The sequence below is a fragment of the Zophobas morio genome, unplaced genomic scaffold (genome assembly GCF_036711695.1).
Source record: "Zophobas morio isolate AGI-343-1 ecotype UQ-CSIRO unplaced genomic scaffold, CSIRO_AGI_Zmor_V1 ptg000030l, whole genome shotgun sequence".
NCBI classification, from domain to species: Eukaryota; Metazoa; Arthropoda; class Insecta; order Coleoptera; family Tenebrionidae; genus Zophobas; species Zophobas morio.
The window spans coordinates 6,991,985-7,018,611 of NW_026972135.1; the positions used below are offsets into that span (position 1 = coordinate 6,991,985).

Consider the following 26,627-nt stretch of genomic DNA (forward strand, 5'->3'; position numbering starts at 1 on the left):
TCAGATATTGTATTATATATTTAGCTGTTTTATTTTATATAATCAAATGAATATAATGATAATATTAGTTTTTAATCATTTGAAGATTGTTGGCCAAGCACCCACAGAATTTTATAATAAAAATAAAGCACATCTTAGTACTTGTTTCACCGATTAGACGAATTAAACGGCATGGATCCAAATACGAAAATCACGATAACGATAAACTTAAAACCGATCTTCTGAAAACTCCGTTGTTAACTTCATATTGCACAAATCGTAGAACTCGGACTCGCTGCAGCTGAATACAAGGAAAGGAAAAAACCGAAATGAAAGAAATAATATATTTTAACGGATCCACACACCATCGCATCAAGTTTGGTTGCTTTAATAATCTGATCTAACACTCCTGCTGTTTCGACGTTTGATTACTTCTAAATCCGGGTGGACTTGATATTTGTGTATTTAATTCGCTAGTGAACCAACTCAAGTTTGACTGTTGTTGTGTTGTCGATGTCGAATTTAAATGTGATGAATAATTAGTATAATTTGGCTGTTGGAGTTGTTGTGTGAAATTTGAAAATGCGTTATTTGTATACTCGTGGGACCTTAGCGATCCGTTCGGTATTTGTTGTGTGCCTAACTGTTGTTGTAACGACCTAAAGGGGTTACTGATTGGGGGCATTAGGGGGTAGTGACGACTGGTCGTGACTATTGCCGAGTCGAAATCTTTCCAATCGTTACTGTTCATATCTGAAACAACTTCAACTTAATCGCAACCTACATTGGCTACAAAATACGAACTTTTATGCTGCTGCTGTTGTTGTTGTTGTTGCTGTTGCTGCTGCTGCTGTTGTTGTTGTTGTTGCACCTGCACGTTATAGCTAGGCCAATTTTGTGTTGTCGAGTTAATTTGTTGTTGATTATTTGACATATTTAAAAAAGGTAAAATTTTACTACCTGAAATCGTGACTTTAATTTTGTTTTTAAACTTAGACCCCACACTTACCGAACGAATTCATATGTGTTGTTGGCTGAACGAAACCGGGTGGGGGCGGGGGTAAGTGATTTTTACTCCCTTGATTGTGTACTACTCCATTCATTTGACCGCTAGGCATACCGCTCCGTACTGGAAACAAAATGGCGCCTCAATTTTTCGATATAAAAATACATAAATGGCCACAATAATACAGCTAGTCCCATCGAATTATTACACCCACACTTTTAAATATGGCTATATTAGGTTTTAAAATTAACCCAGTTAAAATTCGATGATTATGCAACCAACATTACTAACGCGAATAACTCCATACAACGAAACGTCATTTGTGTCAAAATTTTCAGGAGATTTTTATATTCTAAACAAAGCGCGGTGGAAAATATGCTTGTCATTTGACAGCGTAGCTTCGGCTGCTTTCATTTAGGTTTGATTGTATATTTGTCGATTTGTTGTGACAAACGGACAAATTTTTATCAACGATTTCTTATGCTGCACCCCAGTGTTTTATTATTAATATTACACTGCACGTGTTGGAATTGACATACGTATCCTTTGTCAATGGATTCATACCTGGTGATTTTTTAAATTTCTTCTCACCCGATATTTTTTGAACCATTGTTAATCCGTTTTCTATCAAGGGTGTAAGAAAAGTGTACTTCATACCAAATATGAACAAGCTAACAGTGTTTTCGTAACAAAATTCTGAAAATTTTGATGAAAATTTTCCAATCTAATTTGGTCATTTTTGACGATACTTGGGAAAAAGTAAAAAGTTTCATTTAAAATGTTGAAATTTTGCGAATTTGTTTAAAAATCAGCAAAAAATCTAGAAGTAATGAAAAAATCGTGTTGTCGAAGGAATTATGAATCTATGAGAAAAAGCAATCTCAAGTCTAAACGACGACTGATTTTCGAACAATTTTTTCCGAATTCAAATTTCCAAAATATGTATATCAAAAATTGCCATATTTCATAATGGCGATTTTGGGACATTGGTGAATATTTTTAAAGAAATGACGCTGTAAAACACTCTTGAAAGCCCAAATTAACCAAAAATCTCCTTTAGTAATTTCTGTAGAAACATGATGCCTGGGAAAAAGTCAACAATTTCAATTTGAAATGTTGAAATTTTGGCAAATTTGTTAAAAAATTTACCAAAAATTCGGGGGAAAAAATTAAGAAAAAAAATCTTGGTCAAATTCAGATTTTCAAAATATATTGCCATATTTCATAATTGAGATTTTGGGAAATGCGTGAAAATTTCGGGAAATAAAGCTTGAAGACACTTGAAAATCCAACCAACCCAAAGATCTACTTTGGTAATTTCTGACGATACTTAGGAAAACGTAAAGTTTCATTTAAAATGTTGAAATTTTGCGAATTTGTTTAAAAATCAGCAAAAAAATCTACAAGAAAGTAATGAAAAAAGCGTGTTGTCGAAAGAATTATGAATCTATGAGAAAAAGTAATCTCAAGTCTAAACGACGACTGATTTTCGAACTACTTTTTCCAAATTCAAATTTTCAAAATATATCAAAAATTGCCAATTTCATAATGGCGATTTTGGAACATTGGTGAATATTTTTAAAGAAATGACGCTATAAAACCCTCTTGAAAGCCCAAATGAATCAAAAATCTCCTTTAGTAATTTCTGTAGAATCATGATGCCTGGGAAGTCAAAAATTTCAATTTGAAATGTTGAAATTTTGGCGAATTTGTAAAAAAATTTACCAAAAGTTCGGGAGGAAAATTATGAAAAAAAATCTTGGTCAAATTCAGATTTTCACAATATATTGCCATATTTCATAATTGAGATTTTGGGAAATGCGTGAAAATTTCGAGAAATAAAGCTTGAAGACACTTGAAAATCCAACCAACCCAAAGATCTTCTTTGGTAATTTTTGACGATAGTTGGGAAAAAGTAAAGTTTCATTTAAAATGTTGAAATTTTGCGAATTTATTTAAAAAGCAGCAAAAAAATCTGCAAGAAAGTAACGAAAAAATCGTGTTGTCGAAGAAATTATGAATCTATGTGAAAAAGTAATCTCAAGTCTAAACGACGACTGATTTTCGAACTACTTTTTTCAAATTCAAATTTTCAAAATATATCAATAATTGCCATATTTCATAATGGCGATTTTGGGACATTGGTGAATATTTTTAAAGAAATGACGCTATAAAACACTCTTGAAAGCCCAAATGAACCAAAAATCTCCTTTAGTAATTTCTGTAGAATCATGATGGCTGGGAAAAAGTCAAAAATTTCAATTTGAAATGTTGAAATGTTGGCGAATTTGTTAAAAATTTACCAAAAATTTGGGGGAAAAATTATGAAAAAAAATCTTGGTCAAATTCAGATTTTCAAAATATATTGCCATATTTCATAATTGAGATTTTGGGAAATGCGTCAAAATTTCGAGAAATAAAGCTTGAAGACACTTTTGAAAATCCAACCAACCCAATGATCTACTTTGGTAATTTCTGACGATACTTGAGAAAAAGTAAAAAGTTTCATTTAAACTGTTGAAATTTCGCGAATTTGTTTAAAAATCAGCAAAAAATCTAGAAGAAAGTAATGAAAAAATCGTGTTGTCGAAAGAATTATGAATCTATGAGAAAAAGTAATCTCAACTGTAAACGGCGACTGATTTTAGAACTACTTTTTCCAAATTCAAATTTTCAAAATATATCAAAAATTGCCAGATTTCATAATGGCGATTTTGGGACATTGGTGAATATTTTTAAGGCAACGACGCTATAAAACCCTCTTGAAAGCCCAAATGAACCAAAAATTTCCTTTATCAATTTCTGTAGAATCATGACGCCTGGGAAAAAGTAAAAAATTTCAATTTGAAATGTTGAAATTTTGGCGAATTTGTTAAAAAATTTACCAAAAATTCGGGGGGAAAATTATGAAAAAAAATCTTGGACAAATTCAGATTTTCAAAATATATTGCCATATTTCAAAATTGAGATTTTGGGAAATGCGTGAAAATTTCGAGAAATAAAGCTTGAAGGTACTTTTGAAAATCCAACCAACCCAAAGATCTACTTTGGTAATTTCTGACGATACTTAGGAAAAAGTAAAAAGTTTCATTTACAATTTTGAAATTTTGGCGAATTTGTTTAAAAATCAGCAAAAAAATCCAGAAGAAAGTAATGAAAAAATCGTGTTGTCGAAGGAATTATGAATCTATGAGAAAAAGTAATCTCAAGCCTGAACGACGACTGATTTTCGAACTACTGTTTCCAAATTCAAATTTTTAAAATATATCAAAAATTGCCGTATTTCATAATGGCGATTTTGGGACATTGGTGAGTATTTTTAAAGAAATGACGCTATAAAACACTCTTGAAAGCCCAAATGAACCAAAAATCTCCTTTAGTAATTTCTGTAGAATCATGACGCTTGGGAAAAAGTAAAAAATTTCAATTTGAAATGTTGAAATTTTGGCGAATTTGTTAAAAAATTTACCAAAAATTCGGGGGAAAAATTATGAAAAAAAAATCTTGGTCAAATTCAGATTTTCAAAATATATTGCCATATTTGATAATTGAGATTTTGGGAAATGCATGAAAATTTCGAGAAATAAAGCTTGAAGACACTTGAAAATCCAACCAACCCAAAGATCTACTTTGGTAATTTCTGACGATACTTGGGAAAAAGTAAAAAAGTTTCATTTAAAATGTTGAAATTTCGCGAATTTGTTTAAAAATCAGCAAAAAATCTAGAAGAAAGTAATGAAAAAATCGTGTTGTCGAAAGAATTATGAATCTATGAGAAAAAGTAATCTCAAGTCCAAATGACGATTGATTTTCGAACTATTTTTTCCAAATTCAAATTTTCAAAATATATATCAAAAATTGCCAGATTTCATAATGGCGATTTTGGGACATTGGTGAATATTTTTAAAGAAATGACGCTATAAAACACTCTTGAAAGCCCAAATGAACCAAAAATCTCCTTTAGTAATTTCTGTAGAATCATGATGCCTGGGAAAAAGTAAAAAATTTCAATTTGAAATGTTGAAATTTTGGCGAATTTGTTAAAAAATTTACCAAAAATTCGGGGGAAAAATTATGAGAAAAATCTTAGTCAAATTCAGATTTTCAAAATATATTGTCATATTTCATAAATGAGATTTTGGGAAATGCGTGAAAATTTCGAGAAATAAAGCTTGAAGACACTTGAAAATCCAATCAACCCAAAGATCTACTTTGGTAATCTCTGACGATACTTGGGAAAAAGTAAAAAGTTTCATTTAAAATGTTGAAATTTTGGCGAATTTGTTTAAAAATCAGCAAAAAAATCTAGAAGAAGTAATGAAAAAAATCGTGTTGTCGAAGGAATTATGAATCTATGAGAAAAAGTAATCTCAAGCCTAAACGACGACTGATTTTCGAACTATTTTTTCCAAATTCAAATTTTCAAAATATATCAAAAATTGCCATATTTCATAATGGCGATTTTGGGATATTGGTGAATATTTTTAAAGAAATGACGCTATAAAACACTCTTGAAAGCCCAAATGAACCAAAAATCCCCTTTAGTAATTTCTGTAGAATCATGATACTTGGGAAAAAGTAAAATATTTCAATTTGAAATGTTGAAATTTTGGCGAATTTGTTAAAAAATTTACCAAAAATTCGGGGGAAAAAAATCATGAAAAAAAATCTTGGTCAAATTCAGTTTTTCAAAATGTATTGCCATATTTCATAATTGAGATTTTGGGAAATGCGTGAAAATTTCGAGAAATAAAGCTTGAAGACACTTGAAAATCCAACTAACCCAAAGATCTCCTTTGGTAATTTGTGACGATACTTGGGAAAAAGTAAAAAATTTCAATTTGAAATGTTGAAATTTTGCGAATTTGTTTAAAAATCAGCAAAAAAATCTACAAGAAAGTAATGAAAAAATCGTGTTGTCGAAGGAATTATGAATCTATAAGAAAAAGTAATCTCAAGTCTAAACGACGACTGATTTTCGAACTATTTTTTCCAAATTCAAATTTTCAAAATATATCAAAAATTGCCATATTTCATAATGGCGATTTTGGGATATTGGTGAATATTTTTAAAGAAATGACGCTATAAAACACTCTTGAAAGCCCAAATGAACCAAAAATCCCCTTTAGTAATTTCTGTAGAATCATGATACTTGGGAAAAAGTAAAATATTTCAATTTGAAATGTTGAAATTTTGGCGAATTTGTTAAAAAATTTACCAAAAATTCGGGGGAAAAAAATCATGAAAAAAAATCTTGGTCAAATTCAGTTTTTCAAAATGTATTGCCATATTTCATAATTGAGATTTTGGGAAATGCGTGAAAATTTCGAGAAATAAAGCTTGAAGACACTTGAAAATCCAACTAACCCAAAGATCTCCTTTGGTAATTTGTGACGATACTTGGGAAAAAGTAAAAAATTTCAATTTGAAATGTTGAAATTTTGCGAATTTGTTTAAAAATCAGCAAAAAAATCTACAAGAAAGTAATGAAAAAATCGTGTTGTCGAAGGAATTATGAATCTATAAGAAAAAGTAATCTCAAGTCTAAACGACGACTGATTTTCGAACTATTTTTTCCAAATTCAAATTTTCAAAATATATCAAAAATTGCCATATTTCATAATGGCGATTTTGGGACATTGGTGAATATTTTTAAAGAAATGACGCTATAAAACACTCTTGAAAGGCCAAATGAACCAAAAATCTCCTTTAGTAATTTCTGTAGAATCATGATGCCTGGGAAAAAGTAAAAAATTTCAATCTGCAATGTTGAAATTTTGGCGAATTTGTTAAAAAATTTACCAAAAATTCGGAGGAAAAATTATGAAAAAAAATCTTGGTCAAATTCAGATTTTCAAAATATATTGCCATATTTCGTAATTGAGATTTTGGGAAATGCGGGAAAATTTCGAGAAATAAAGCTTGAAGACACTTTTGAAAATCCAACCAACCCAAAGATCTACTTTGGTAATTTCTGACGATACTTGGGGAAAAGTAAAAAGTTTCATTTAAATTGTTGAAATTTTGGCGAATTTGTTTAAAAATCAGCAAAAAAATCTAGAAGAAAGTAATGAAAAAATCGTGTTGTCGAAGGAATTATGAATCTATGAGAAAAAGTAATCTCAAGCCTATACGACGACTGATTTTCGAACTATTTTTTCCAAATTCAAATTTTCAAAACATATTTCATAATGGCCATATTTCATAATGGCGATTTTGGGACATTGGTGAATATTTTTAAACAAATGACGCTATAAAACACTCTTGAAAGCCCAAATGAACCAAAAATCTCCTTTAGTAATTTCTGTAGAATCATGATGCCTAGGAAAAAGTAAAAAATTTCAATTTGAAATGTTGAAATTTTGGCGAATTTGTTAAAAAATTTACCAAAAATTCGGGGGAAAAATTATGAAAAAAAAAATCTTGGTCAAATTCAGATTTTCAAAATATATTGCCATATTTCATATTGAGATTTTGGGAAATGCGTGAAAATTTCGAGAAATAAAGCTTGAAGACACTTTTGAAAACCCAACCAACCCAAAGAGCTACCTTGGTAATTTCTGACGATACTTAGGAAAAAGTAAAGTTTCATTTAAAATGTTGAAATTTTGGCGAATTGTTTAAAAATCAGCAAAACATCTAGAAGAAAGTAATGAAAAAATCGTGTTGTCGAAGGAATTATGAATCTATGAGAAAAAGTAATCTCAAGTCTAAACGACGACTGATTTTCGAACTATTTTTTCCAAATTCAAATTTTCAAAACATATCAAAAATTGCCATATTTCATAATGGCGATTTTGGGACATTGGTGAATATTTTTAAAGAAATGCCGCTATAAAACACTCTTGAAAGCCCAAATGAACCAAAAATCTCCTTTAGTAATTTCTGTAGAATCATGATACCGGGAAAAAGTCAAAAATTTCAATTTGAAATGTTGAAATTTTGGCGAATTTGTTAAAAAATTTACCAAAAATTCGGGGGAAAAATTATGAAAAAAAAAATCTTGGTCAAATTCAGATTTTCAAAATATATTGCCATATTTCATATTGAGATTTTGGGAAATGCGTGAAAATTTAGAGAAATAAAGCTTGAAGACACTTTTGAAAACCCAACCAACCCAAAGAGCTACCTTGGTAATTTCTGACGATACTTAGGAAAAAGTAAAGTTTCATTTAAAATGTTGAAATTTTGGCGAATTTGTTTAAAAATCAGCAAAACATCTAGAAGAAAGTAATGAAAAAATCGTGTTGTCGAAGGAATTATGAATCTATGAGAAAAAGTAATCTCAAGTCTAAACGACGACTGATTTTCGAACTATTTTTTCCAAATTCAAATTTTCAAAATATATCAAAAGTTGCCATATTTCATAATGGCGATTTTGGGACATTGGTGAATATTTTTAAAGAAATGACGCTATAAAACACTCTTGAAAGCCCAAATGAACCAAAAATCTCCTTTAGTAATTTCTGTAGAATCATGATGCCTGGGAAAAAGTAAAAAATTTCAATTTGAAATGTTGAAATTTTGGCGAATTTGTTAAAAAATTTACCAAAAATTCGGGGGTAAAATTATGAAAAAAAAATCTTGGTCAAATTCAAATTTTCAAAATATATTGCCATATTTCATAATTGAGATTTTGGGAAATGCGTTAAAATTTCGAGAAATAAAGCTTGAAGACACTTTTGAAAATCCAACCAACCCAAAGATCTACTTTGGTAATTTCTGACGATACTTGGGAAAAAGTAAAAAGTTTCATTTAAAATGTTGAAATTTTGCGAATTTGTTTAAAAATTAGCAAAAAATCTAGAAGAAAGTAATGAAAAAATCGTGTTGTCGAAGGAATTATGAATTTATGAGAAAAAGTAAACTCAAACCTAAACGACGACTGATTTTCGAACTATTTTTTCAAATTCAAATTTTTAAAATATATCAAAAATTGCCATATTTCATAATCGCGATTTTGGAACATTGGTGAATATTTTTAAAGAAATGACGCTGTAAAACACTCTTGAAACCCCAAATGAACCAAAAATCTCCTTTAGTAATTTCTGTATAATCATGATGCCTAGGAAAAAGTCAAAAATTTCAATTTGAAATGTTGAAATTTTGGCGAATTTGTTAAAAAATTTACCAAAAATTCGGGGGAAAAAATTAAGAAAAAAAATCTTGGTCAAATTCAGATTTTCAAAATATATTGCCATATTTCATAATTGAGATTTTGGGAAATGCGTGAAAATTTCGGGAAATAAAGCTTGAAGACACTTGAAAATCCAACCAACCCAAAGATCTACTTTGGTAATTTCTGACGATACTTAGGAAAACGTAAAGTTTCATTTAAAATGTTGAAATTTTGCGAATTTGTTTAAAAATCAGCAAAAAAATCTACAAGAAAGTAATGAAAAAATCGTGTTGTCGAAGGAATTATGAATCTATGAGAAAAAGTAATCTCAAGCCTAAACGACTACTGATTTTCGAACTACTTTTACCAAATTCAAATTTTCAAAATATAATGGCGATTTTGGGACATTGGTGAATATTTTTAAAGAAACGACGCTATAAAACACTCTTGAAAGCCCAAATGAACCAAAAATCTCTTTTAGTAATTTCTGTAGAATCATGATGCCGGGAAAAAGTCAAAAATTTAAATTTGAAATGTCGAAATTTTGGCGAATTTGTTAAAAAATTTACCAAAAACTCGGGGGAAAAATTATGAAAAAAAATCTTGGTCAAATTCAAATTTTCAAAATATATTGCCATATTTCGTAATTGATATTTTGGAAAATGCGTGAAAATTTCGAGAAATAAAGCTTGAAGACACTTTTGAAAATCCAACCAACCCAAAGATCTCCTTTGGTAATTTCTGACGATACTTGGGAAAAAGTAAAAAGCTTCATTTACAATTTTGAAATTTTGGCGAATTTGTTTAAAAATCAGCAAAAAATTCAAGAAGAAGTCATAAGAGGAGACACTAGAGGCTCCGCCCTTTATTTTCTTAGAGAATATGTCATTTGCCAAAGTATCTTAGCAGCTACTGACGTATCAAAAATTGTCAAAGTTTTCAAAACCCTACATTTAAAATGTTCACAGTTAATTTTAGGTCCCTTGGTGTTTTATTTTCGGATAAATTTACAGGAATCTGGTGTTTCGTTGCTGGATGAACTTGAACAAATGAGCTTTTAGTGTTTTATTTTTTATGAATTTGAAAAAGTTTTCAGTGCCGCAGTGTTTTTTTTTTAATTCGGGAAACTCTTGGGTAACCATGGTGTATTATTTTGGGAGCCCATGGAGATTTTTTTGAAAAATTTAAAACAATCTTGAGGTTGTGGGTATTCGTGTTTGGAAAAAAATGCAAAGTGCTTTGGAGTCTGTAATGTCTTTTCTTATAATAATTTAATTAAATTTCTTAGAGGATATGTCATTTGCCAAAATCAGTTTTATCTTAGCAGGTACTAGCCCCGCCCACCCACCCCCTCTTTTCTTAGAGGATATGTCATTTGCCAAAATCAGTTTTATCTTAGCAGGTACTAGCCCCGCCCACCCACCCTCTCGTTTCTTAGAAGGTATCTCATTTGCCAAATTCAGTTTTATCTTAACAGGTACTAGCCCCGCCCACCCACCCTCTGTTTTATCTTAGAAAGTATCTCATTAGAAAAAATCAAGTCTCATTTTGACAGCTACTAGCCCTCTTTTCTTAGAGTCCTGTCTAAATAACCTTCGGCCAATTTTTTATGAAATAAACATGAATCTAACGAAACTTCATAAATTATTAACTACTTAGTTTGTCAATGTAAATTAATGATGTACCAGACTAAAAATAGAAAAAAATAACCATAAGTTACATAAAAATGCAAACCTATGGCTTCACGTTTATTTTTATCCTCAATTTTTATTGTTTTTAATTCGTTTTATCCATTTCACCATGCGACTGAAAAAATCGAGTCGTCTAGTAGGCCATGAAATTTATTTTAAAATAATTGTTGGTAGTCGCTGACCTCAAAAAGTTATTTTTATAGGTTAGAATATAAATTCAAGGTAGATATTAAAACGAAATCGAGATAAAACAGAACGCATTCAAAGGATATTGGACCTTTTTTTCCTCGAAAACTAACTAATATCATAATATCAATTTTATTTGGTGTAGTCTCCATTATGTAGAAATAGTAACACGTAGTGTGTAAAATTGACGTTTCACCTGTATGGAAAGTAAAAGTATTAACAAAAAAAAAAAAAAATAGGAGCATTGATCACAAGAAATCTAATCAAAAGAGAACTACCTTAAAAATAAAGGGTGGGTGGGCGGGGCTAGTACTGTTTCATTTATTACATATTAATAGGAGCTTTGTTGTGGTGTCAATTAAATCAAATTTTAATATACTGAGTGTCTATAAAAAATGTAAACTTTACAACTTTCAAATATCGACATTTCAATTTTTTTAAATACGACACCCTGTGTTTTATTACTGTATCTTACTCTACTTTGCTGTTCTTATTCTTTTAATATGTCGATGTGTCCTAAAAAGTAAAAAACTGCAGTGGGTAACTATCAACTTTAAATATAGAAAATACTTAATAAAAAAGAAAGAAAACAAAATGTACGGTGTTTTATTTGAGAAAACTGAAATATCGATATTTGAAGATTGTAATAATTATTTTTTTAATAAACACTCTATACATGAAAATTTAATTTCATCCCTCCACAAAATATTGTAACACAGATGGTAAAAATAACCTTAATGGAATATTTTTTCGGACCTTCCTATTACTAAAAAAGTTCAAGAAAATTGGAATAACGTGGCAACATTGGATCGAAATCTCAAAAATGAACTGTAATTGTAAGCATTTAAAATATGTAAAAATATATAGGGTGTATAGTTAAAAACAATTTTAGAGAGTAGTCCTCGAACAACGGTACAATTTTGGTCTATGACTCACTTTGTGAAAAAAAAAAGGTTGCTCATCCAGTAATACCGCATTTCGTTGTGAAACAAAAAGTGAGACACCTGCTACATTTCCAATTTACAATTAGAAAAAACCAGCATCTAGAGCACATTTTTGCAGCGTTCGTCACACTAATACAAATAAATAACTCGTTCCACGTACCCTTGCAGTTACTCACCATTATTATGTGTCTTATAACTCTGTTCGTTCGCTATTAACTCCGCTAACGCCTTCTGCGTCTCTTGGAACGGATCGAAGCCCAAATCGTCCTCCGAATGTGTCCTACTCTTACTCATCTGCGTCTGTTGGCTTTGGAAGGACCACTGATCACCGTACCCATTCTGCCCCACGTCCCCGTTCCTATACTGTCCACTACTGTGCGTGCTCATCGGCCCGTAACTCTGGTGTTGCTTCATCGACAGACTCATCAGATGCTCCTCCAACTTCTTCTGTTGCAACAACAACAACCGATCCGGATTCATGAAGTAGTTGTTCAGATGACTAAACCCGTTCATACCGCTGTTCATACTATGATTCACCCCCATATTGTACGAGTTCTCTTTCTGGCCGTTCTTCTGGTGGAAGTCCATGAAAAATTTCGACATGTGCTGGTCCAACCCCGACTCCTTCCCGAAATAACTGTCCTGCGTCTGCGGTTGCGGCTTCATCGTGTACCCGTTATTCTTCGCCAGCGCGTCCCTGATGTTGTCTTGCAGCTTCGACGCCTCGATTAAGTTCCTAAAGTCGTCCGTACGAAAGAACGAGTCTATCGGCGAACTGCTCTCGGTGCAGTTCTGGAGGGTCTCGATCTTGTTGAAGCCGAACGCCGCCGCCCAGTCCTCGCTGGTGCCGATGTCGGGCATCGAGTCGGTCAGGATGGGGGAGGGGTGGGCCGGGCTGGTGTCGTCCTCCCGGCTCTCTGGAACGATTTTCTGGAAAGTGTTGTGCGAAAAGAAACTGGAATTGTCGTCGAGGATCGACAGCTTTTCGATGCTCTCCTCTTTCGCGCTCTTGCTACTCGTGCTCTCCTTCTCCTTCTCCGTCTTTGCGGTTTGACTTGTGCTCTCGCCCGACTTCTTCTCTTTCTTTTCTTTCGCGACTTTGCTTTTGCCTTTTGGTTTGTCTTTACTGCCTTCTGTTTTTTCCTGTTTCTTTTCTTTTTCTTTGTCGGTCAACTGTGGCCAGTTCTCTTTGTTTGTTCCGTTCGCCGCCGCCGCCGCCGCCCCCGTCGTCGTCGTTTCTTTGCTTTTTGAGGTCGCTTTCGTTTGTTCTGTCGTCGTTGCCGAAGTCGTCGTCGTGGTGGTTGCTGTTGTGGTGGTGTTACTTTGACCTGTGGACGAAGTGTGTCATCAAATTTGTCACCGATTTAAATACAAGAAAATAAAGTTTATGATATAATGTAGTTCAACTTAAATATGGATAAAATTCACCCGGAATGATAATACTAATAGTAATTTCGTTAAAGCCCATATTCAGTGAAAAACAAAATTTGCATGAAAGTCGGTAACGATATTCTGAAATACAACAAACATAGTAGGCATGGATCAAGACTTGACGTTTCGGATTATTTTTGACATCTGTCAATTCAAACGGGGTTACTATTAAAAATGGATACGTTTTGACGTGAACGAGAATGAGGTGAAAACATGTGCTGGGACGAATGAGAGACGATAAAACACTTGAATGAATGTACAAAAAAGAAAAATAATCCATTCATCGTCTTACCTGCAAGAAACCACTAAGCACATAATATTTGTTTAAGTCAGTTTAAATTAACACAAGCACGTTATTATTAAAAAACTCAAATCAATTAATCAATTTAGTGTGAAGAAGATGGCAATGAAGTTGTCGAAACACGTCGACAGTTAATAACGTGTTTGTGTCAGTGCACCGAGTGACCGTTCTGAAGATTTTATTTAAGTTTGTTTGCACAATGACGTCACTATAGTTTATAAATTAAACAAAAAACGGAGCGGTTTTCTTGTGATCGTCCTCTTTTGAAAAAATATGAAAATATTTAGCAAGTTCTATTAACCAAAACAACCGAATTACTTTATGGAACGAAATTTCACTGAATATGGTCTTTCAGTTGTAATTTTGCTATTGTAGATTTTTTATGGAACAAAGAGCACGAACGAAGGATATAACCAAGACGTACAGACGACTGGTATAGATGGCGCTACCGAAGGACTGTCACAAAAATTTTTATAACCTCAACTGTACTTGTTTTGTCGCATAATTACTTCTTCTATGTGTGTACTTACTTAGTCCATGCAATTCAAAATTACGACCAATGTTTTTGTGTTTATTAGTGTTTTAAACTTTTCTTTTTAACATTGTTTATTCTAAGATGTTAGTTTATAAATTTTCTTCTAAGTTTGTTAGTCTATCTTTTTCTACTACATGCAGGACAGGGAGAAAACTGTACTTTTTCAATTCTCAGGAGGAACGTCACACTTTTTGAACCATGCTTAAAAACGTTCACAAACGCATGCGCTGTTTAAGCAAATCTCACTGCTAAAGTGGGATTTATAAACTTGCTGTTGACGTTGAAGTTGCCGTTGACAGTACCTTTGATGTTCAACCGTTTAAAATTGACGATTTTAAACAAGTTTTAAGTTTATTGTTGTCGAAATAAGTCTACACATATTCAGAAAAAAGTGGCAAAATGTAGCCCCGCCCACCCACCCGGTCTCAATTGTGATGATTTTTTTTATTCGTCGTGAGCCAAGAGGGCGGAGCTTGACTGCAAAATCCTTATTTCTCTACGAGAAATTAAAAACATTTTTGGGTATTTTTGTTGTTCAAAGAATACTGTCTGTATTGAGACAAAAATAAAGCCAAAGATCCAAATTTGTCTATAAAAAATTATCATATCAAACATGTTTTAAGTTTCTTGTGCTGAAAAGACAACTACGTATATTAAGAAACAAGAAAAATATAAACCCCGCCCACCCACCCTATCAATTGTGATAATTTTTTTTTAAATCGTCGAGAGCCAAAGGAGCGGAATTTAATTGCAAAATCCTTATTATTTCTCTACAAGAAATTACATCAAGAAATTACCATGTAAGACATGTTTTTGAGTACCCTGTTGTTCAAAGAACACTATGTATATCAATAAAAAATTAAAACCAAAGATTAACCCCACCCATACCTGCTCTGATTTGATAATAATGAAGTTTCCATTTGTTGGCGGACCGAGGGGCGGTGCTTAATTACAAAATTCATATTTCCTTACAAAAATGTACCATTTTAATCGTGTTTTAAGTTTATAAGAAAAAAAATCATCACAATCGAGATGGGGTGGGTGGGCGGGGTTTATATTTATCCTTTTTTTCTTAAAATACATAGTATTCTTTGAACAAAACGATACTCAAAAACATGTCTTTAATTTCTTGTAAAGAAATAAGTATTTTGCAGTTAAGTTCCGCCCTCTTAGTTCACGACCAATAAAAAAAATCATCACAATTGAGACAGGGTGGGTGGGCGGGCTTAAATTTTACTTTTTCGTTTTAATACGTGTAGACTTCTTTTCACGATATAAAACTTAAAACATGTTTAAAATGGAAATTTTCTTAAGGAAATATCGATTTTGCAATTAGGCTCCGCCCCATAATTGCAAAATCCATATTTCCTTTCAAAAGTGTACCATTTTAACCATGTTTTAAGTTTCCTGTTATCCAAAGATGGCTATGTATATTAAGAAAAAAATTGACAATATAAGCCCCGCCCACCCACCCTATCTCAATTCTGATGATTTTTTTTATTCTTCGTAAGCCGAGGGGCGGCACTTAATTGTAAAATCCTGATTTTTCTACGAGAAATTACCATATGAAATATGTTTTTAAGTACTCGTGTTATACAAAGAAAACTAAATGTACTAATTAAAAAAGAAAACCAAAAGAGAAGCCCCACCCATCCGTTTCGATCTCAATCGTGATGAAATTTCATTCGTTGTCAGACCGAGGGGCGGAGCGTAATTGCAAAATCGATATTTCCCTATACAAATTTATCATTTTAAACATGTTTTAAGTTCATTGTTGTGAAAAGATGACTGCACACACATATTAAGAAAAAAAGGCAAAATCTAAATCCCGCCCACCCTCCCTATCTCAATTGTGATGATTTTTTTTATTCGTTGTGACCCAAGAGGGCGGAGCTTAACTGCAAAATCCTTCTTTCTTTACGAGAAAGTAAAAATATGTTTTTGGGTATCGTGTTGTTCAAAGAATATTATCTGTTTTGAGACAAAAATAAAGCCAAAGATTAGGCCCCACCCATACCCGCCCCGACCTCAATTCACAATTGTGATGAATCTTTCATTCGTTGTCAGATCGAGGGGCGGGGCTTAATTGCAAGATCCATATTTGTCTACAAGAATTTACAATTTTAAACATGTTTTAAGTTTCTTGTTCTGAAAAGACAACTATGTATATTAAGAAACAAGGAAAATATAAGCCCCGCCCACCCACCCTATCTCAATTGTGATGATTTTTTTTTAAATCGTCGACAGCCAAAAGAGCGGAATTTAATTGCAAAATCCTTATTATTTCTCTACAAGAAATTTCATCAAGAAATTACCATGTAAGACATGTTTTTGAGTATCCTGTTGTTCAAAGAATACTATGTATATTTAGAAAAAAGGCAAAATATAAGCCATGTAAGACATGGTAAAAAAAATACCATTTTAAAAGTGTTTTAAGTTTCTAAGAATAAAAAATCATCACAATCGAGATGGAGTGGGTGGGCGGGGTTTATATTGTGCCTTTTTTTCTTAATATACATAGTATTTTTTGAACACGATACTCAAAAACATGTTTTTAATTTCTAGTAAAGAAATAAGTATTTTGCAGTTAAGCTCCGCCCTCTTGATTCACACCGAATAAAAAAAATCATCACAATTGAGACAGGGTGGGTGGGCGGGCTTAAATTTTATCTTTTCGTTTTAATATGTGTAGACTTCTTTTCACAACAGGAAACTTAAGTTTAAAATGGAAAATTTCTATAAGGAAATATCGATTTTGCAATTAGGCTCCGCCCCATAATTGAAAAATCTATATTTCCTTGCAAAAATTCACCATTTTAGGCATTTTTTAAGTTTCTCGTTGTCGAAATAAGTCTACACATATTAAGAAAAACGGTAAAATATAAGCCCCGCCCACCCGCCCTATCTCAATTCTGATGATTTTTTTATTCGTCGTCAATTAGTGGTGTCAACCAGAAAATGCCCCTCCTACTTCAGGAGATTTTCCTTCAGGCGTGCCAACTTTCAGCGGATAATATAAACGACGCATACCTTCGCTGCGTATTTATCTTACGACAACGTCAACGACAAGTTTATAAATCGACCTTAAGACACAAACATCTTAAACGCGGAACTTGAAAACGTGCAAAATTGTTTAAACAGAAATTGGTTTGACGATTTTGTAATTCAGTTCTTATTATAAACAACGAAAACCGTGAAAACTTCTGAAAATAGTGAGAAAAAATAAAAAGGGAGTTTTTTAAATTTGATCAACAGAATTTCTAATATGGTTTTATTTTTATCTACGTCTTACAAAATAGCTTCTATATTATGTAACAGCTGTACAAAATAGGTAAAACGTTAACAATAAATAAAGTACCTATATAGTCATGAATTTTGCATTATATATTTATGTAATTAACCTTCACGCTTTCTTGCTTTTCATTGAATAAAAATATTTCTCGACGTCTAGCAATCCCAGGTATTTTAATGATTTAGACCGAAAGTTACTAATAAACTTTTCTAACTTCTAAAAATACTTTGCAAGCTGGGTGTCTCAGATTTTGTTTCGGATAAGACGGTTATTTTTTTATCTGATAACGATATCGAAATATTTATAAGCAAACGTAAGTTATCAAATCTGTAACCAATTTGAACTTATCAAAACAAAAGCAGACTGTTTTTGATTGTACTAATTTTTACTGTCGGATGTTTGTCACATGAGCACAACACAGCATTTATTTCTTGTAATATATGTATTTTCATTCAACTTTTACTTGAGTAAATAAAAGATAAATACCCCAAAAATTTCCCAAAATCTGAGTATTCCCGCCTTTTCGAAACCAAATACCTTCACATAGATACATTAGAACGAACACATGCCACCTCGGAAAAAATTATGCACAACCTTTAAAGCAATTTATTACGTTAATAATAAACCCAATCCTCAACGACACCCACAGCGATCATCCTTACCTTGAGTTATGTTATTCTGATTACTATTATTAGTGTTATTATTGTTGCTCCTCTGCAGTAGCGCCTCGTGCAATTTCTTTTCGTACTCCTGGTGTTTCCCCGCGTGCATCTGTTCTTTCGTAAAGCTGGCTTCTGGATCTCCTTTAAACAAAGAACAGCACTATTAAAGTGAACCGGTTCGCCAACTTCGTCTGGACGTGGTCTATTTAGGCTAATAGTTTTTTAAGATAACACACGATACGTACGTTTCGTGAACGTTCGCAATTCGACCGGAACTCACCAAAATCGTGGAGGTACATGCAATCTGGTTTCGGACAAGGTTGGTTTTTCATAAAGTGACTGCAATATTTTGTCGTGCCTAAACTGGATTTTATCAGGCGACCGTCTATGGTTATGTTGTTGACGCTCTGGATGGCCCGTAACGCGTCGTCGCTCTTCATGTATGTCACGTAGGCACCTGGAAAATAACGACGATGCTGTTCACGTTTAAAAATGTTAATTTTCGCTTGTTACAGTTAGAGACATTCATTTGCGCACTATTAAAAATATACTGGGCACTGTTTTCTTCGTTCAAGCGACAACTAACTGTACATATACATATCGTGTACAATATTTAAACATTACGAATTTATCGTGTTAATAAGGGCTAAAATTTAAAATTATTTCCACAAATATGGGTCTTTTTATATGTTGTCTATTTTATTGAATAACTATTTTATTAATTTTTGAACATTCGTTGCTTTGATTTTTTCTGGTAAGAGGTTTCACATTAAAAAAAAAAAGATATTTGGGTCCCCCGAGAAGGTTCCACATTCTTAAAAAAATACATTTGGGCCCCCGAGAAGGTTATGCATTTTTTAAAAAGACAGTTGGGACCCCCGAGAAAGTTTCACATTCTTGAAAAAAATACATTTGGGATCCCCGAGGTTTCACATTAAAAAAAGAAAAACATTTGGCGCCCCCGAGAAGGTTTTACATTTTTACAAAAGACAATTGGGACCCAGGAGAAGGTTTCACATTTTTAAACAAATATATTTGGGACCCCGAGAAGGTTTTACATTTTTAAAAAAGAGAGTTGGGAGCCCCAGGAATGTTTCACATTCTTGAAAAAAAAAATACATTCGGGGTCCCCGAGAAGGTTTTACATTTTGACAAAAGACATTTGGGACCCCCGAGAAGGGTTCACATTCTTGAAAAAAATACATTTGGGATCCCCGAGAAGGTTTCACATTAAAAAAAAGACATTTGGGGCCCCTGAGGTTTTTGAAAAAAAAAATACATTTGGGACCCCCGAGAAGGTTTCACATTAAAAAACAAAAAAATTAGCACTCCCGAGAAGGTTCCACATTCTTGAAAAAAAAAAATACATTTGGGGTCCCCGAGAAGATTTTACATTAAAAAAAGGACATTTGGGGTCCCTGAGAAGGTTTCATATTCTTAAAAAAAGACATTTGGGGCCCCTGAGAAGGTTTTATATTTTGACAAAAGACATTTGGGACCCCCGAGAAGGTTTCACATTCTTGAAAAAAAAATACATTTGGGATCCCCGAGAAGGTTACACATTAAAAAAAAGCCATTTGGGGCCCCTGCGGTTTTTTGAAAAAAAAATACATTTGGGACCCCCGAGAAGGTTTCACATTAAAAAAAAAAAATTTTAGCACCCCCGAGAAGGTTTCACATTCTTGAAAAAAAAAATACATTTGGAGTCCCCAAGAAGGTTTTACATTAAAAAAAAGACATTTGGGGCCCCTGAGAAGGTTTTATAATTTTACAAAAGACAGTTGGGACCCCGAGAAGGTTTCACATTCTTGAAAAAAATACATTCGGGGTCCCCGAGAAGGTTTTACATTAAAAAAGACATTTGGGGCCCCTGCGGTTTTTGAAAAAAAAAAATACATTTGGGATCCCCGAGGTTTCACATTAAAAAAAAAAAAATTTTAGCGCCCACGAGAAGGTTTCACATTCTTGAAAAAAAAATACATTTAGAGTCCCCGAGAAGGTTTTACATTCTTGAAAAAAATACACTTGGGATCCCCGAGAAGGTTTCACATTAAAAAAAGAAAAACATTTGGCGCCCCCGAGAAGGTTTTACATTTTTACAAAAGACAATTGGGACCCAGGAGAAGGTTTCACATTTTTAAACAAATATATTTGGGACCCCGAGAAGGTTTTACATTTTTAAAAAAGACAGTTGGGAGCCCCAGGAATGTTTCACATTCTTGAAAAAAAAAATACATTCGGGGTCCCCGAGAAGGTTTTACATTTTGACAAAAGACATTTGGGACCCCCGAGAAGGGTTCACATTCTTGAAAAAAATACATTTGGGATCCCCGAGAAGGTTTCACATTAAAAAAAAGACATTTGGGGCCCCTGAGGTTTTTGAAAAAAAAAAATACATTTGGGACCCCCGAGAAGGTTTCACATTAAAAAACAAAAAAATTAGCACCCCCGAGAAGGTTCCACATTCTTGAAAAAAAAAAAAAATACATTTGGGGTCCCCGAGAAGATTTTACATTAAAAAAAGGACATTTGGGGTCCCTGAGAAGGTTTCATATTCTTAAAAAAAGACATTTGGGGCCGCTGAGAAGGTTTTATAATTTTACAAAAGACAGTTGGGACCCTCGAGAAGGTTTCACATTCTTAAAAAGACATTTGGGGCCCCTGAGGTTTTTTGAAAAAAAAAAAACATTTGGGACCCCCGAGAAGGTTTCACATTAAAATAAAAACATTTAGCGCCCCCGAGAAGGTTTTACATTTTTACAAAAGACAGTTGGGACCCCCGAGAAGGTTTCACATTCTTGAAAAAAATACATTCGGGGTCCCCGAGAAGGTTTTACATTAAAAAAAGACATTTGGGGCCCCTGAGAAGGATTTATAATTTTACAAAAGACAGTTGGGACCCTCGAGAAGGTTTCACATTCTTAAAAAGACATTTGGGGCCCCTGAGGTTTTTTGAAAAAAAAAAAAACATTTGGGACCCCCGAGAAGGTTTCACATTAAAATAAAAACATTTAGCGCCCCCGAGAAGGTTTTACATTTTTACAAAAGACAGTTGGGACCCCCGAGAAGGTTTCACATTCTTGAAAAAAATACATTCGGGGTCCCCGAGAAAGTTTTACATTAAAAAAAAGACATTTGGGGCCCCTGAGAAGGTTTTATAATTTTACAAAAGACAGTTGGGACCCCCGAGAACGTTTCACATTCTTAAAAAGACATTTGGGGCCCCTGAGGTTTTTTGAAAAAAAAAAAAAAATACATTTGGGACCCCCGAGAAGGTTTCACATTAAAAAAAAACATTTAGCGCCCCCGAGAAGGTTTTACATTTTTACAAAAGACAGTTGGAACTCCCGAGAAGGTTTCACATTCTTGAAAAAAATACATTCGTGGTCCCCGAGAAGGTTTTACATTAAAAAAAAGACATTTGGGCCCCTGAGAAGGCTTTATAATTTTACAAAAGACAGTTGGGACCCCCGAGAACGTTTCACATTCTTAAAAAGACATTTGGGGCCCCTGAGAAGGTTTTTTGAAAAAAAAAATATATATTTGGGACCCCCGAGGTTTCACATTAAAAAAAAAAAAAAAAAAACATTTAGCGCTCCCGAGAAGGTTTTACATTTTTACAAAAGACAGTTGGGACTCCCGAGAAGGTTTCACATTCTTGAAAAAAATACATTCGGGGTCCCCGAGAAGGTTTTACATTAAAAAAAAGACATTTGGGGCCCCTGAGAAGGTTTTACAATTTTACAAAAGACATTTGGGACCCCCGAGGTTTCACATTAAAAAAAAAACATTTAGCACCCCCGAGAAGGTTTTACATTTTTACAAAAGACAGTTGGGACCCCCGAGAAGGTTTCACATTCTTAAAAAAATACATTTGGGGTCCCCGAGGTTTTAGATTTTTAAAAGACAGTTGGGACCCCCAAGACGGTTTCATATTCTTAAAAAAATACATTTCGCACCCCCGAGGAGGTTTTACATTTTTAAATAAAGAAGGGCGTATTCGAGAAAGTGGGGTAATTACATCAATAAAAAATTTGTTGTGACCTCATAAATATAGACAATACACTGTGAGAGAAAACGAGAAAAAAAAAAGGGGAAAAAAAAACGAAAGGCCAATAGGAATATATTGTTGTATAACAGTTAAATTAAATAAATATAAAATTCATTGAACTGACGTCATCAACTTGTTGGTGGGGATGATTAGCAAAATTCTGGTTAGCATTTAATCATCTACATGGTATTTCTAATATACATCAAAATTTGACAACAATCGGTTTCGGAGACTACATGTCTAATAAAAATGGATACAAACACCAGACAGACAGACAGACAGACGGATGGACGGAAACAGGACACAACTTTTTTCGTCCTCTAGTGGTCATTCATCCGATGGACTCGATTACTATACTTCCTTAGCTTACGCCCAGAAGTAAAAAGTTACAGGAGTTGTATCAAATAAAAAAACACCCTGTATATAGAACAATAAATAAATAGAAAATAGCTCTGAATCTCACAAGCCCTGCAATATGTCTTATTAATCCACTCTGTTGTGTATAATTGACATTTGAAAGAAAAGTTGTTGAAAAGTGTTAATTTTATTATACGAAAAAGTGAGGTTAAATTGTACCATTTTACGTTTCACCGATTAAATTTTGGGTTTATTGTGGACATACTTCACAATGCTTATAAAAAAATCAAGGGCGACTTGATGTTTTTTGAAAATGTTTTATCTTCACGTCACATTGATTTATCGATCACTTGCAAAAACTGATGACGTCATGTCAAAAATTATTAAATGCTTGTTCTTACCATGTTTGCCACTTTTTTTCTTTTGTAACTATAAGCCATTATAAACAAAATATACAATAAATAAAAACAACAATATTATTTTACATAATTTTTATCTGAACAATAATAGCTGTAAACACATAAATTAAAATTAATGGCCTATATTTGTAGTCAATGGAACTAAGCTTCTAGAAAAGAAAAATCACCAAATCCGATTGACACTACGTTCCGAAAAAACAAAAACGAACAAACACTAATTATCATTGCGTTAAAATTGCTATAATTATTGTCGTAGTAGGTTCCTGACGCAAAATGAGACAAAAAAATAGTGTAAAAAATATTAAACATTCTCGAACGAAAACACATCTTTAATTACTTTAGTCACTAGTGTGTTCGTTTTCCATGTTTTATTTATTTTCAACATTTACTATAATTAATAAATAACACAACATTGTATTTTGATCAAATAAGTGAGTATATCTCGTCGTTAAAAGTATAATCGCTCATCAATACGGACCATCCCCCTCCCCTCAATGCTTCGCTGTCATTGGTGGATTTTGTCATGACTTGTAATCGTTAAAACACAGGGCATTAATACTATTAAATTGAACAATTGTTACTAGTACGTAAAAAGGAAAATAATGTAACACGATTTGTGTACAGTTCTTCCCAAATTAGTATTTACTTTCATGTGAATGATTTAACCTTAGAAATGTAAACCCACGAAAATAAACGTTTTGTTTAAATTAGAACGCAACAATTTAGAACATAAACACGATTATGCAAAAAATAGGTCAACCTGAGCTGAGAATTAATTAATAATCAAGTTATTGGTATTTTAAAATCAATCAAAAAGAAAACAAACTTTAACTACTTTTGTTCCACTTAAATGAAAAGATTTCTCGACCTTTCCTGGTCGGTAAAACTGACTTTAATAACCCCTGAGAGGACACAGCAATTAATAAAAAATTTAGTGTGATGCCAAGTGTAATCAATCTCCCTAGTGAATAAAACAAACAACTATCACCTTTCAGTTCCATAACACCATAACCAACCGCAGCAAAATAATAAAACCAATCGTTCATTGTATCGATTTTCCGGAACGCCATGTGGGCGAGAATCTACGTGTTTTAATAAAATTTCCTTTGAAACCACTATGAAAATTATTGCTCACATTCTAAATGCACACAAATACCGACGAAAGAAAGTATTATCGACTCGAAAAAATGTTTTCCTTGAAAGTTAATAGCGAGATTTTGAATAATTAGACAAAATTAGTATTAGTTTGCTAGTTTGGCAGCCCTGACCTACATTAACTTCTGAATTCTGAAGGTAGCTTTGAAACATATGAAGACCTCCAGTTGGAGTATTCATCACGTTAAAAACTAATTAAGTGGATATTTGCAACATCCTTCCAGGATTCTTCAGCCAGGAATTCAATTTGAAAAAAAATTAATATAAATACCAACCGAGTTAACTTATATTTCATCTGTGAAGGTCATGGTAGTCACGTTGGCTCACTTCCACGTTAAAACATTCCAATATCAAAAAGTGCATTTGTTATTATAATTTTATTTGTTTTTGATAAAGTTTTATCGCGTTAGGTAATGCATAAATTTGAGGTTAGAATTCCTTTAGGTGAAAGGCACATTCAGCGTCTAATTTATTCAACAAACATTGCAAACATCGCCGGCCACATTCACCCCAAAAACGCCAGCGCAAAAACCCCCAGATGTCAACGACACCGTTTTTGTCCACCCAATCCTTCCCAGCTTTGTTTTTGTTTGCGGCGACCTTCAACTTTAACTCAAATCATTTCTTCCAACTTTCACTTCAGACGCGATTTTTTGATCAGTTGACCCCTTAATTAGCGGAAACGCGCTATCTTATCGCCGATCATACGAACCCACTAATCTCTTTGTTTACGCTACTCACTTGCGCTGGGCCCCTGCGATCCCGCATACGACGTACTCTGATTGATAACCACCTTGTGAATCTTCCCGAACTTGCCAAAGTACTCGTGCCTCTTGAGCACCTCGGGGTCGGCCAGCCGCATCGGCAGCCCCACCACGAACACGAGGTTCCTCTGCACCACTCTCACGCTGGCCAGGTGCTTCCTGCTCTCGCTCAGCTTCGCCTTCCTCTGCTGGTCCCTCTGGCGCTTCTCGGCCTTCAGCTTGGCCACCTGCTCCTGCGACAAGGGCGTGAAGTCGGCGGGGTCCTCCGAGTAGGCCTTGCGGCACGCTGGACACAGCCCGTTCTCGTCGGTGCGGATTCTGTGCCAGCAGAACCGACAGATCTGCGACACACACAATGAATGTTTTACAGCTACGCGGAAATCGAGGGGGCTACCTGGTAGCCACAAGTGCACGGGAAGAAGTTGAGGTCGTCCACTTCCAGAGGCTCCATGCAGAGGGGGCACTCCACTTGCTCTTCGCCGCTCTGGTTCAACACTGACATGGCTTCGACTGCTCAATACGGTCACCTGCAATGCACAAATCTAGAGTAGTCCCGAGGGGGCTGCGGATGGCCCGAGGCCGCGCCAGGCGCCGCACAAACCCCCAACATCTGTCGCTTTGGGGCTGCTTATTGCGAATGCGGAGAAAATTTCCCACGGATTTCCAACATCTGTCAAATTTTCACAGCGGGTTTTTTCGCGATTCGCGACGTGTCAGAGCGAGGCGACGGCCCCGCCGGGGCTGAGGATGCCCCAGGAAGCGTCGAAACGCGCTGGCCCCCTTTGTGCGGAATTTAATTTGTTGCTACTTCTATTGTACTTTATGCAATAGTTGGAAAATTTAAGGACGGATTTGTGGCGAAGGGGGCGCGGGGATTTCGACGGGGTTAGAGCTACTTACACGCAATTTCTAGATCTTTCGGCTTTTTCCGACAATTTCGCCCAATTTCACCACGATTCCGTTCAAATACGAATATTTACTTACTGAATTTTCAGATTAGACAGATTGGAATATGGCGACTATGATCTGGAATTGTTGCGTTTGCGCAAAGTGGTATGAGAGTGCTAAAGCCACGTTTACACATGCACGGAATCGCCATTGTTTACAATAATGTCATTTTTTGAAAATGTTGCGTCAATGGGATGTGGGAGGAAGAGGGAGATTAGGTCGAGGGTTTTTTCCTTTCCTGGGATTTGCGATTGGGATTTTTTATCGGTGTTGAATAAATATTTTGCTATGACGTCAGCCAGCGGTTTTATTGTGCCCTGCTGATTCTTGTTATTTATTATTGTTTTATATCACTGTTCAACACAATCTTTATCTTTGTGCAATGTGTCATCGTTCAGTGGCGGTGCAAGGTGAAAGCATGCGGGTGCAATAATTACAAAAAGTGAAGTCAAACATGACATTACAGTTTTTTTTTAATATCAAGGCATTAATTAAAATTTACAAAAATATTGACAAAATCTTTTTGTTTGTGATTTTTTGGAACAATATATTGTAAAAAAGAAGTCTAAATAAAAAACAAAAGAATTAAACGCATCTGTTGCTAGTATCTTTAGCTTCAATTTAATCCTGTGTTTTGTCTAATATTGTTTTTTCTGATATTGTTGTTGTTGTTCTTGTTTGCGTAATAGGGCTGAAACCTGTTTGAGAATTTGAAACATTGATTAATATTTTTAAATTTTGACTATAGGCAACCAATAATACTAAACTGCATGATTATTGTAGCAAA

At 33.9% G+C, this 26,627-nt stretch overlaps 1 protein-coding gene across 3 annotated transcripts; it reads right to left on the minus strand.

The window, feature by feature from the left end:
- On the minus strand, positions 1-25,983 carry LOC135139140 (alpha-protein kinase 1). 3 transcript variants are annotated; one of them, XM_064069264.1, is made up of 9 exons: positions 25,877-25,983; positions 25,287-25,419; positions 24,870-25,233; positions 18,427-18,603; positions 18,147-18,287; positions 12,102-13,253; positions 989-1,108; positions 784-939; positions 1-732 (listed from the first exon to the last, which is right to left on the minus strand). In XM_064069264.1, exons 2-9 carry the CDS (start codon positions 25,392-25,394, stop codon positions 380-382), a joined length of 2,571 nt encoding a protein of 856 aa, XP_063925334.1. In that variant the 5' UTR covers positions 25,395-25,419; positions 25,877-25,983; the 3' UTR covers positions 1-379. The 3 variants fall into 3 exon arrangements, with proteins under 3 accessions (XP_063925334.1, XP_063925335.1, XP_063925333.1); XM_064069265.1 differs by having other exon boundaries at positions 18,147-18,284; positions 25,793-25,934; XM_064069263.1 differs by having other exon boundaries at positions 25,793-25,933.
- Positions 25,984-26,627: the final 644 nt, after the last annotated feature.

Bases quoted from the DNA above. Each gene is read 5' to 3' on its own strand.
- LOC135139140 (XM_064069264.1), bottom strand. From the start codon at position 25,394: ATGTCAGTGTTGAACCAGAGCGGCGAAGAGCAAGTGGAGTGCCCCCTC. The intron at 25,234-25,286 runs GTAGCCCCCTCG...TGTGTGTCGCAG, and splicing joins CGTGCACTTGTGGCTACCAG to ATCTGTCGGTTCTGCTGGCA. The intron at 1,109-12,101 runs GTGAGTAACTGC...TTTTGTTTCCAG, and splicing joins TTATAAGACACATAATAATG to TACGGAGCGGTATGCCTAGC.